Raw genomic sequence first — 13,180 nt, forward strand, 5'->3', positions numbered from 1 at the left:
GTGAATACCAATGCAATTACCTAATTATATTACATGTTTTTAATTAATTCACATTACTTTGTTGAAATATTTGTTTTTGTAATGTTTTTGTTTTGTTATGTTTGTTGACCATGATTCCATTTATACAAGCATTGAAATGGGAAAACAATTGAGAGGGTGAATACTTTTTATAGGCACTGTACGTATGTTTACATTTAATTGTCAAAGACCGCCACCTGGTAATGTGAATCATGATGCTATTTTATAGGGCCACAAAACATTATGGAGAGGCTCTAGATGGACAGATGGTTCTTTTATCCAAGAGCAATCAATCAATAATGGTTTCATTTTATGAGCATGATCTTACCTTGACCATTAGTTGTTTTTGGTGAACCAAACCTTCACCATAGAAATGGCCCATCAGAAACTGCAAATATGAATCAATGCAATAGTTTTGGAAGGCACTGGCAAACGATGGTTTTCTGTTCAGTGATGCCACAGATCACTTATATGGCTTATTCTGGAAGCCACTGACCAATAATGTATTTTTTTTCTTCTGAACTGCTGGAAATACAACAAATTGAGAATATTCAGTTCATTCACTCAGACCATTTGATGTTCATGTTTATTGAGCTAACATTAGCTGATGATGTGAGCATTGGCTATCAAGATTAAACTTACCAGTAATGCAACTGTCCATTTGAGAACTATCCTCAAACTCCACATCCACACCACAGCAAGTCTGTTTGCCAACTGTTGCCCACCCCATCAGGACACCTATACGTCTGTCGCATTTTGTTTTCCTCCTGCCATGTTTTTTGCCTCCTGGAAGCAAAATCACATATAGAAAACCACCACGACCAAATACTGCAGATTGGAAACGTCTTGTTCTGTCTGTTCACAAGAACATCATCGATGACAGCTGATGACGTATGAGGGTTTTGAGGGGTCGCCCCATTACACAGAATTCTGTTCTGGTGGGCAAGGAGGCACTCAAAGAGGGGTGGGGGTTAAATGAAAATGGGATTGAGCTTTTATGTTGAAATGGGACAATGCTATGTAAAGTGTTGTCTCATAATCATGTCAGCAGCCATTGCACTGTTGCAAGTGGCCAATGTCATTGCTGTCGGATGACAATGGTTTGAGAGACTGGTCCGTAATTAAAAGCTGCAAAGTTTAGTCTTTTCAGCAGCCACTGGAGTGAGGAGGAAGAGAGATTCTGGAACTGCTGTCATCACTGTAGAAATGAATCAGTCATGAAATGAATAAGAAAATAAAACGATGTCCCAGTACAGAGCTGTGGAGGAGAAGGTCCCTACAGGGATTAATAGAGTACCTCATTCATGAGCAGTTAGCAGTGGTTGAGTGGATCCACAGCCTGTACCCTTGGGGGGGGGCTGAGGAGTTTATTTGGATCTTGTGTCCCGACAACAGTCAGTCTTTTGTGTTTATTTGCAAATGTTGGATGCCGGTACGTTTGGGAGGAATTCCCCCTCCTTCTGGGAGAGCGAGAGAGAGAGGTCTAGAAAGTTTAATATGGATGCAATTATCATGACGCACATCTGCTCACAAGAAGCTTACCTCTTACACATGAGCAATGACTCATGTTTCCTTAATCGTGCAAGTCAACTTAGAATGAGTACAGCTGAAGTGCACAGTGAACATGTGAGCATCTTTATGTTATCTCACCAAAAATGTTTTGGATGTTGTTTCAAAAATAGAGCACTGCAGATTTGTTTCAACCTTTATTCAGTTTAATACAGTACAAACATGAGATATTGAATGTTCAAACTGATAAACTTTACTGTTTTTCGGAAAGAACACACTTTTTTTATCCTTGCTTTATGTATTATCAGCACAGCCAGGTTTAGACAGGTTGATAGTAGTGTAGAGAGCACGCAGCATCTCTTACTCTGTCTGTGCACATTATGTCTGTGGACACATACTGACGTAATGTGGGACAAAATTCTCTATAGTTGGAGAGAGTCACTGTTAGGGCTGCACGATTCTGGAAAAAATGTGAATCACGATTTTTTTGCTTAGAATTGAGATCACGATTCTCTAGCACGATTTTTTTCACAAAATGTTTATTGCACTGATGAACTTGAACAAAACAAAAAAAACCCATCATAGTATGGCAGAGGCTTAATAAGCAATGTTTTTTTTTTGTTTTGTTCAAGTTCTATCATTGGATGAGAAATCCAATGTATCCTTTAATCCCTCATGTTGTACAGTGTTTATTGGGGCCGTATCTTTGGCTAGGTGATATGTGATAGCTGCTGTGATCGGCTTTCTAAAATGGAGGCATAATATTCTTCCTTTTCCAAAAGCCGCCTCAGAGGTAGAGGTAAACATGTGACTTACGTGAAGCCCGAGTTGGGCTGGGAACAGTTGACAATGAATTTGTCTTCAAAATAAGAGCTTTACATTGCACCCCATTGGAGTTTAGAACTGGGTTCTTTGCGGGGGGCTTTTAATTTGAAAGTAGCGACCGTTCCTAGCTTGTCGCTACAACAACAAGCTAACACAACCATACAGCTGGTGATCCAGGAGAGCTAGCATCTCCCGGATCTCAGCGGCTTTCCGGTTGCTCATCTAGCAGGCGAGGCGGAAATAAGTGTACCCTCCGAGGCAGCAAATCGGCGGACCAAAACAGACCCAAAGTTTGCTGCCCTCTGTCTAAAACCGCGGACCTAGCCGTCAATAGGACGGGCAGATTGGCGGCTTGCTGCCCTGTCTAAAAACGGCTTCTCACTCACTCCTTCCAAACACTCAACTGCAGGCAGGCTTCCTTCACTGAATCACGTGTTGTAAAGACGCTTTACCACAGGTTGAGGGAGGAGGCAGCGGCATGCTGCGTTTGGGGGCGCTTCAAAAAATCCGGGAGGAAATAAGAGCATTTGTTTGTGATTCAGCTCGAGATATAAAATGCTTCAGAATCGCTGTGTGTAGAAATGAGATCACGTGTATGTGTGAATCGAGATCGCGATTTTTTAACGATTTTTTGTGCAGCCCTAGTCACTGTAATGCTAATGATGTGTTTGGCCTCTGTCACCTCTCAGGATATGCAGATGATGTTTGTGAACACACTTTTATAAACTGATTGCATATCTTTTATCATCCACCACTGCGTGAGGAATTTCTGATAAAATGCTGTAACCACCCACACCCAGTGAAATATTCAAACCAAATACTTCAAATACAGATATCGTCACAGACTGAGCATATTTAAAGGTCATCTATCATATCATGAGGTCATCAATATCATGCTTCAGCTTTTTGGTTTTCAACAGAACTACATAGGAGTGAAAATAATTTCACCAGTCGCAGGCATGATTTGGGGATTTTCGCAGTAGTAATCTAAAGCATGAGAAATTAGAAAGAAAAATGGCTCTTACACTGTAATAGTTTGTTCCGGTACTACTGCAGACACAGTCAGCTGCTCATACAAGTGTTGAAAAATAAAAAGCTGAAGCATGACTTTGATGTCCTCATGATATGGTAGCCTAATGAACATTAAATATGCTCTGTGTGGGAATCAAACTCTCTCACACACGTCAAATATTGTATGCCTATGATATAGAGCTGGACGATTATGGAAAAAATAATAACTACGATTATTTTGATTGATATTGAAATCACGATTAATAAACACGATTATTCATTGATTTCAAAAAAAGTATTTATTGAGCAACCAAAACTCAACTTTAAATATAACTTTTAGAAAAACAACCAGAAATAAATTAGAAATAAAAAGTAAAATAATAATAATATATTAAATAATATATATAAATAATAATAAAAATAATAGCAATAAAAAACAATAAATACAAATAAATACCCAGTCTACATGCACTCAGACTGTTCTCCCTGCAGTTTGCTTCCTACAAACTGAGGTTTTTGGCAGGAACACCAGTCTTTTTTTACTTCAGGCTTCTTCTGGCCTCAGTGATAATAGCATATACCAATGTAAAAACAATAAATGAAAATAAATAACCACAATCTACATGCACAGCACTCCTGCAAAACTTGCTACTTGTCCAAAGTGTTGGCCAGTGTCTTGAAGCCTGGGTTGCTAACTGTACTGATAGGGCACATGTCCTCAGCTAGCATGAACGTCACAGCCTCCGTTATCTCTCGCTGTCGCCGGGAGCCGGTGGGATATGGAGCGGCATTGTAAAGCGTGTCCTCAGTGGAGGACTGTGTTGCGGTGGCGGTGGCTGAAGTTGACGCTCTTGCAGTTTTTGGGTCTTTTGCTGCTTCAATACTTTGTCATAGACCACTTTATGGCTGAACTTTAAGTGTGTCATGTTGCCCTGGGGTGCAGACACGACGGTGTGACAGACTTTGCAAACAATCTCCTTCTGCTCCACGTCCGACGATTTGAAGCCAAAATGTCTCCAAATGACCGAAGTTGTCCTACCTTTCTTTTCAACTAAAGGTTCAGGCTGCTTTTCTGCCATGTTGTCAATCGCTCGTTCCACCATTGATCCACACACTCACTGCTGCAACTGCAGGCGACACAGGTGCGTTCACTGTGCTTTTACAGCACAGTAATTTACATACACACCGCGCGCCGACACATTAATAGTTTTTCTTCGATTGCAGTGTTTTTATGATCGTGAGAAGCCAAAATCGAAATCGCGATCAAAATTCGATTAATCGTCCAGCCCTACTATGATACAGTTAGAACAGCTGATTTCAGCTAAAGTAATGGCCTTCATCATCACTGCTCTTCCTGGTGGATAGGTAAAGCATTGCAACTGGTGTCCACACATGGCACTTAGGGGCGTTATGATTCAGCCCCGCGTTTGTCATTGTCGGGGATCTCATTCCAGTTGTGGACTGCCCTCTTAACTTCTTCGGACTGCAAGTGCTCAGCATTGATCTGAAAAGCACATTATTGATTTGAACAAGTCAGTAAAGTCACTTGGAGCCTTTCAAAGCAGTTACAGGTCCCAAGATCAACTGTGCAAACAACTGTTTTTTAAGTATAAAGTGTTTGGCACAGTTGTGTCATCGCCATTATCAGGAAGAAAACACAAACTCACCTGCTGCTGAGAGAAAACAGGATGGTCAAGAGTCAACCAAAAAACACCACAAAGCAAATCTGCAATGAATTAGAAGCTGCTTGAAGACAGCTGTCAGTGTCCACAGTCAGTGTGTTTTACATCAACATGAGCTGAGAGGCTGCCATGTTGAAAGAAGCTCTCGCTTCAGATGCATCACCTTAAAGCTCCAATGAAGTTTGCTGCTGATCACATGGACAAAGAAAAAACCTTCTGTTGGAAAACATCTGTGGTCAGATGAAAAAAACTGAAACTGCAGCAATATGTTTGGAGGAGAGAAGGTGAGGCCTTTATGGAATAATGAAGAATAATGGGGATTATCTCCAAAATTCTTCAGGGGAACCAGAAATCACCAACAGAAGATTGGGAGTTGGGTGCAGTCGGGTGTTTCAACAGGACAATGATCCCAAACACACATCAGAAGTGGTAAAGGAATGACTGAATCACACTAGAATTGAGGTTTTGGAATGATCTTCCTAAAGTCCTGACTTAAACCCCATTGAACTTGTGACTATGCTGAAGAAACAAGTCTGTGCCAGGAAGCCAACAAATGTAGTTGAACTTCAACAATTCTGTCAAGAGGAGTGGTTACACATTCAGCCAGAGGACTACCAGAAGCTTATGGATGGCTATCAAAAGGACCAGCTGAGGTGAAAATGTATATTTATGATCCAGCAGATTTGGTCACATTATCAGAAGACCTTTAATAAATTCATTACTGAACCAAACTTCATGAATGTTTATGTGACAAATAGGGACTTCAGCTATATTGTCTTGTCTACTGATTTCAGTATATTAGTATATTTGATTTAGAAGATTAACAAAATCGTATCAGTGTTTGAAATGATTTCTACCATTTACTTTGCATAATACTCTGTCCAGCCTGTACACTGGTTCTGTGGCAGAGGTGGAGGATGGCGGCTGTGAGCTGTGAGCTGCAGACAAAGAGAAGTAGGCCGATGCTGAGGTTACAGAGGGAGGAGGAGGAATGGATGTTTTTCCAAGCCTGGCATGTGAGACTCAGGCATGCTATGAAAACACTGGCAAGGAGGGAGAGAGAGAGAAGAGAAAGAAAGGAAGCAGACAGGAAAAGGGGAGAGGAATATATTCAGCGAAGCTATGAAAATAGACTGTGTCTGGCTGGAGGAGGACCCTGAAAGTCTGACTGAGCTGGAGGAGAGGGCAATATGGCTCTGTGATTCAGCAAACTCTGCATCATGCATCACGTTCTGTGTGTGTGTGTGTTTTGTTTTTGTTAACTCCTGTTATAGTCAGCAGTAATAATTATCATCTTTCTTTCTTTCTTTTTCTTTCTTTCTTTCTTTCTTTCCCCTTCTCTTTCTGTTGTCCTCAGTAATGCATGTTCCTCTCCCATCCCTAGTCATGCTGTCCCACAGGGGTCAGTCTCAGGACCATTACAGTCTGAGGCCACTGCTTTGGTTCTGGATCTGGCAGTCTCAAACTTTCTTGCAGCTCAATCAGAGCACAATGGTAGTAATTTTAGTTGATCCTCCCAAAAACAAGCGCTTGAAGCCTGACAGCATGTGTTAAGCAGCTGACCTGACCTGATTTTCAGTGGATAAGAGAAATCCTACTTCCTCCAGTTGAGGAATATTGCAAAAATAAGGTACTTACTTTCTCAAAGTGATCTTGCAAAATGTGTAAATACCAAGGCTGTGTGATATTGGAAACAAAAACAACTGATATTGCAGTATTTTGGTTTCTGGGATAAATATTGCATTTTGTTCCCCAGATAACTTGAACAGCTCAATAGACGTTGTGCTATTTTGTTATTTATACAATATTCACTATTTTTAGCCTGTAACTCTAACTGTTACATCATATACAGTATAGCTGAGCCTGGTGGTCCGTCCTACCTGATGTTTCTGCTGTGCTTATTATTGTGTTGCTTTGCCAGCATCTTTTATATTCACCATACAGCAACATATCACACTGACTGCTAGTGTTGGGTAAACTATTCTTTGCTTTATTCTGTGGCCCAACAGGACAATTAGGTCATATTCATGAAAGTGTTGTTACTACTGAGATATGAAAGCATCAAACATGCATATTAGATGAATGACATCAAAACATCATAAAAAAAAGTGTAAGTTAGTAACGCAAGGCTTTTCTCCTGGAAGTTACTATAAAAAACCTCTAGTGACAAACGACTAGTGCAACATTGTTAATATTTATCAAATGCTAAAACTTTAATGTTCAGCTTGAATGCTGCTTAAACACAAAAAAACACATCTACCCTAGTTCTGTCTCATGTTGATTTATACAATGGATTATATTCCAGTATCATCCAAAATAGCATGCACCCTTTACAGCTTGTACAAAATGCATCTGTGCTGCTTCTCACAAATCCAGAAATGATTGACACTGGATCCTTTTTCAGGTGATGTAGTTGTCATCCAGCTGTCTTCAAGAAATCTGCATAATTCATTCACTGCAGCAGCTGTGTTTTCGAAGAAATTATGCTTAAAGCTTTGAGTTTAGATTTCAGAAATGTGGTGATGTTGGTGCAATTGAAAAAAAAAGTCAGTGCTTGACTTGTCTTAACCTGAACCACCTCAACATTTAAAGAGCTTAAACAAAAAAAATGGGATGCAGGTGATCAGATACAGTTATACTTCAATATGCACACTGGTCAATATTGTCTGAAATCCACAGTCCAGAGTGTTTTTGTATATCTGCTAAAGCTGTGCTCTTCCAGTGCTGGTGCTCCAAAATCTGGAGTCTATCAGTTCATCTCAGAGACGTTTTTTCCAAATCAGAGAAATAAGCTGATTTGTGCCTGATACAAGGTGTCAGTCAGAGTCCTGTCAATGATTCATAGAACTGAAGTTACATTCAGGTAACTACTGAGTATGAGATCACTGTGCTCGGTCATTCACTGTGATAATGGAGTTCTATGTGAGTTACTGAAAAGGAGAACATTGCTGAGCCTTTCCTCAAAAGTCAAGCCCTTAAAGTCCAATAATCCTCAGGGCTGTGGACACACCCCATTGGCCCTTACAGTATGGATTACTGCAGTAAATTCCTGGCTTAACTGGCCACAAATTGTAACCAGCAGTCAAACGTCTCCTCAGTTACACTGTATTCATAAAAGTAGGGCTCATTCATAGCTTTGTCAGAAGCACTAACTCATCGAAGACATTTCATCAATTACTCACTTCTTCAATTCTTTATCACATTTATGTGAAATAGGCTAAACAGTGGTTGGTGCATACATTTCCTTACGTTTTAACACCACCTTCTGATGGGTGACTGAACTGCATATGACACCAGGACAAGACAAGCTCCCACTCTGCTAGTATACTTTTTCTTTTCTAAATACATTATACCAGTTTTCACACACAGATGCAAGGTGTCTAGACACAGAAAGTTACACACACACACACACACACACACAAGGCACTACAGACACAGCTCATCAGCTGGATATTTTATAGTTGTTCTCGACTGTTTTATTGTCTTTAGAAAATTGGCTGTGACGGCATCATCGGCTCTTCTGCCAAAGAGGACCGCTGTGGTGTTTGTAATGGAGACGGGCGCTCCTGTAAGATAGTGAGAGGAGACTTCAACCACACCAAAGGAATGGGTGAGTGTGTGTGTTTCTTCAACTAGCATACTCTGTGTGTGTGCTGATGTAGGCAGCTGATATTAGCTTTCTATAAACCAGGTATCATAATTATTGCCATTCATCGTGATAGGATGCAGTTTCTTTGATTTCTTATATTAAACTGCAGATCAGTGCGGCTGTTCATTGGTGTCCTGAGCCTGCACTCATTCTATCATACTGTATAGTATAGTGTTCTGGTGTTAATGCAGTTTCCTTTATCAGATGAAGGCACTGGTATCATTTCATGTGTTGTAGAATTATTTAAGCATGAAATGAAAGGACTAAAATGAAAAGAGGCTGGCATAAAATTGGCCATCAGTGTCTGCCTCTTATTTGACCGGTATTGCAGGACAAACATCATGTTAGCATTCAATACTGCTCAAAGCCAAATGTAGATATCATATGGTGGATGTTTCTGTCTAAAGCCTGATTTTTGAAAATAAATAGTTTTATACTACAGCAGTTGTCATTACATTTGAAGTCTACTGCATTGGTTTTAAAAGTGAGCTCAGGTGTGGTATATTTAAATATGCCAGAAAAACACGAGTTCAAAGTTTAATTATTGTTTAGTTTCTTCATCTACAACTGCGACACATTTAGCCAAGTCTTTATGTGCTAAATATATGACATCATTGTACTGACTTCCTTTACAGTATGCTACTTTACCAGACAAAAGAGTGACCAAAAAATTAGCATAATTAGCATAATGTGACCTCTTTTACACTTTTACATAACAAAGTGTCATGGAAATTTAAAAAGCCCTTCATTGGAAAATATATAGTAATAGTCTATATTTAATAAGGAGTGAGTTGGTATATAATGACCCATATGGGAATACTGTTTGCTGCATGGCAATTTCGACTAAAATAAAGGGACATGGTGCATTGTGGAAGTGGACTTTACCCATTTCTGCATAAGACAGACTTACACTTATTAGGCTGTTGCACTGTCAGATGATTACAGTGGTAGAACAGCTCCTTGTTGGACTGGATATCACACAGAATTAAAGCACAACATTTCATTATCACCTTTTCTGCACCCACTAATTCTTGATCGTGTATCACGGTGCCAGCAGTGATGATGGATATTTGGGTTATGTTTCAGTAGCCTACGGGCACTGATAATGATTTAATGATGCAGCAGTCATCCTCCAGTGTCTACATCACACCTCCATCTGAGTTAGATAAGAACATAATTACATGAATTAGAGCGTATGTGTTCGTGTGTGTGCGTGTGCTCGTGTGTGTGCACACATGCATGCACATGCTGGTGTGGTCCACAGGACATGTGACCTCCCCTCCACTTCCTTGTCTTGTCCTCCAGTCACCACTAGGCAATGTAAGAGGGTATCTACCTGTGTGATGGCTAAACCAAGAGCTGTCCCCAAGTGTTTCTCATGTAAGATGCATGCAGTGTGTGTGTGTGTGTGTGTGTTTGTGTGTTGCCTGCACTGCCTGGAGTGTTTTATTGTAGGTATATTAGAGAGGCAGTAAGCTGTGGGCTCTTCTTGGGTGTGTGGACTGTTTGAAAAAAATGCTTGGTTTTAGTTACATAACCAGCTGTTTGACCCCGCTACCCCATAACCCAGCCGTGAGGTATGCCAGGGACGCATTCCTTTCATCTAAGGTGTTTCCTTCCCCCTGCTGCTCCTGCCAGGAGGAGTATCAGTGGAGGGAGCTTTAGAAAATGTTAGGTTTGACATTTGTGGTATTGGTTAAACGTCATACTTAAACATTTGGCAGTTGCTTCCTAAACGTCAAATGTGGTGCTCGTAAAACCCAGGTGAGCCCATGGGAGTCTGTGTCTAACCATAGCTGAAGGGGCAGGGTGGTGGAGGTTCCATGGAAACAGCTGGTTGGCTTTCAGGAGGGAGTGGTGTGTTTGTTCATTGTGGATACAAGTTGCCCAAACCTTTCCGGAAAGATCTGCACAGGATCAGTTTCAGCCTGGGCTCACAAAAGTTTGTGTCATGAACGCAACCTCTTGAAATGCAAATATCCCGTCTGCACATGAACAGATTCTGCTTCCTCACCATCAGAGGATTATACTGAAAGGCTTTACTACACAGCCAGTGCACTCAAAGATGTTTAGTGTTTCGATGTAGGGCATCGCATTAAGCAGCTTCTGAGCACTTCACAGAAACACTCTCAAAACAAACTCTCAGCAAGGTTTAAGCAAGGCAAGCATGTAATAAAGGCTTATTAAATATCTTTTAGCCAATTTATAACCAAACAATTGCCTGTTCACCTCCATCCATTAGAAACACATCTTTGGAGTCTCCTTTTTTTGTCTCTTAATCCATCTGAAAGTAAACATGGAAAGTATCAGCCTGGATTGGCCATTATGAGGGACTGCATAAGGATTTGTCTCTCTGCTACCATTGTAATGTGATGTAGGTCAAGGACAGTGTATAACCAAATACTAGTGGCTCATATACAAAAGCTTTATCATGTGTTGCAAAATATCTATCAGGCCGTGAATTTATCGGCCCAGTATCGATGTCCTGAGTTTGTCCTGGCTGTGACGACAGGATAGCGGCAGCAGTATTCACATCATTCTCTAAGGGTAATTTGCATTTCATCATTTGGGTTCATTTAACAACATTTTTGCTGTCTTGTCAGTGTGTCTGTGTTTAATTTCACTTGAAAGTGGCTCTCAGTCAGAGGCAGCTGCATCCTCATAGTGTGTAACAGTGGACTGTGTGTTTGAAAGCCAAGAGGATGGATTGGTAAGTATGAAGTTATATCGGTGTCTGTTACTGTGAAATACTGTACTATGAAATAATGTTGGGCATGATTGTGCACTGGGCACAGTAACAAAGCAGCTCAGGCTTTACCTTGCATAAGAGTATAGTATGTTTTTCTTTTATATCAATTTCTAGAGTAGAAACCCATGTACTGTATGAACGTATTCAAAGTTAATAATCACAAACCAATTTTAATCACCCGTTCTCCTTAGATGGTAACAATCTCAGGGAAAACTTTTTTTTTAATCTTTTTCCAACCTGTGTTTTTGTAGTTTTGACCATCATCTCTATAAGTTACACCAGCATTGTATGGCTGTCCTAAAATGCTTTACAGCAGCCTATGTTTATGTTTAACAGACATCTGAATCATGACTGTTGTCTGTCAGAAGCAGAAGCAATGTAACGTTATACAAAACCTTGGTGGTAGATGATGATGATGATGATGATGATCAGAAAACACTTGATGACAAACATCATATAGTCTCTTAGTTTGGAGCACTTGTTGCGACATGAATCCAACCTTATACACTAACAAGGTGGATGTATTAGTAAGAATAATCAAGTTATGAGTTTGGTGCATAGCAACTGGTGCAACAAGCTTACATGGTGTTGGAAATGTCAACAGCCTGTTTTGTATGGACACAGTCCTTAGAAGTGAGTCAGGTCAAATTAAAAACACCACATACATATATCTCACATTATTTGAAAGTGAACACAGGTTAATTCTTTGGTCAGAGTCCCTGATCAAGGCACTGGCTTAGATCTGGAGTTGGTCCCCAGGCACAGCACAATGGCTGCCCGCTGCTCCTCAAAGATTGGTTCAATGCGTTAATGACTGTATGTGTAAAGATGCTGGCCAAACTGACGAAATTAAACTGAAGCAATAGCAAAGAACAAACAAAGATAACGTTGCCTTAAAATGTAGGTCCTTTGTGACCATCACTTTCTTGTACATCATATGGTTTAATGCTGACTATATAGACTAAGGCTCAACATAATGAGGATACAGTCATCGGTAGAATATTATCAGATTGAGCTGCTTTGTATTGAAATAATGCCCAACAAGTATTAAAGGGGAATGCTGTGTATGGAGAAGGGCTGGTGGCTGGTTGTGTGACAGAGATTACACAATTACAGATTTAAAAAATGTTGTCCATAATCACTCAGTGATGTGGTCGTGATTGATCTAGCACAAATCATTGCAACCCGACAGAAAAGCAAATTAAACTATTCAACCAGAGTCAAAGGTCTGGGACCAGGCAATAATTTGATTTTTTTTTTTGTATGTATTATAAATGGAACACAATATATTGAAATTTTGAATTGTGGAAAAAGTAATCAAAGCACATTACTAAATGTAACTAAAACACTCCAGATTGTTCAAAAAGGTTAAGCACTTATTTCAAATGTAGTCATAGAAGGGCAGAAAGACTCGTGTTGTCATTTAATGGCCCTATAAAGGGGGAAAAGATGTGTGATAAAACTGTAAGCAAATTATAAATAAATCTGACACAGTGTGGGACTGAATTCAGTTGTGCAGAGCATTTCTGACACAGACACAGAGGTCACCAGCCCATCCCTGTGTTCATGGCTACCTCTGTATGCTTCTGAATCTGTTTTCAAAAGGCAGACAAAAGATCCAGGCACTGCGCTGATAGCTCCCAGCTCATTTGAATTGTCTGACTTTTGCACTCAGTTCGTTTTTTTGACCGAGTGCCTGTAACAACTTCTTGGACATGTCTGCCCTTTACTGTGTTT

The 13,180-nt window shown here is 40.2% G+C and overlaps 1 protein-coding gene across 2 annotated transcripts in view; it reads left to right on the top strand.

The window, feature by feature from the left end:
• adamts17 (ADAM metallopeptidase with thrombospondin type 1 motif, 17) overlaps positions 1 to 13,180 on the top strand; it is a 126,708-nt gene that overhangs the window by 88,659 nt on the left and 24,869 nt on the right. The window contains exons 15-16 of one of the 2 annotated variants that reach the window (XM_030413831.1): positions 8,535 to 8,655; positions 10,000 to 10,074. In XM_030413831.1, coding sequence (XP_030269691.1) covers positions 8,535 to 8,655; positions 10,000 to 10,074 — 196 coding nt within the window. The remainder of the gene's footprint in view (positions 1 to 8,534; positions 8,656 to 9,999; positions 10,075 to 13,180) is intronic. The other variant, XM_030413832.1, reaches the window with a different exon arrangement.

Source organism: Sparus aurata, chromosome 4 (assembly GCF_900880675.1).
Source record: "Sparus aurata chromosome 4, fSpaAur1.1, whole genome shotgun sequence".
In the NCBI taxonomy this organism is placed as follows: Eukaryota; Metazoa; Chordata; class Actinopteri; order Spariformes; family Sparidae; genus Sparus; species Sparus aurata.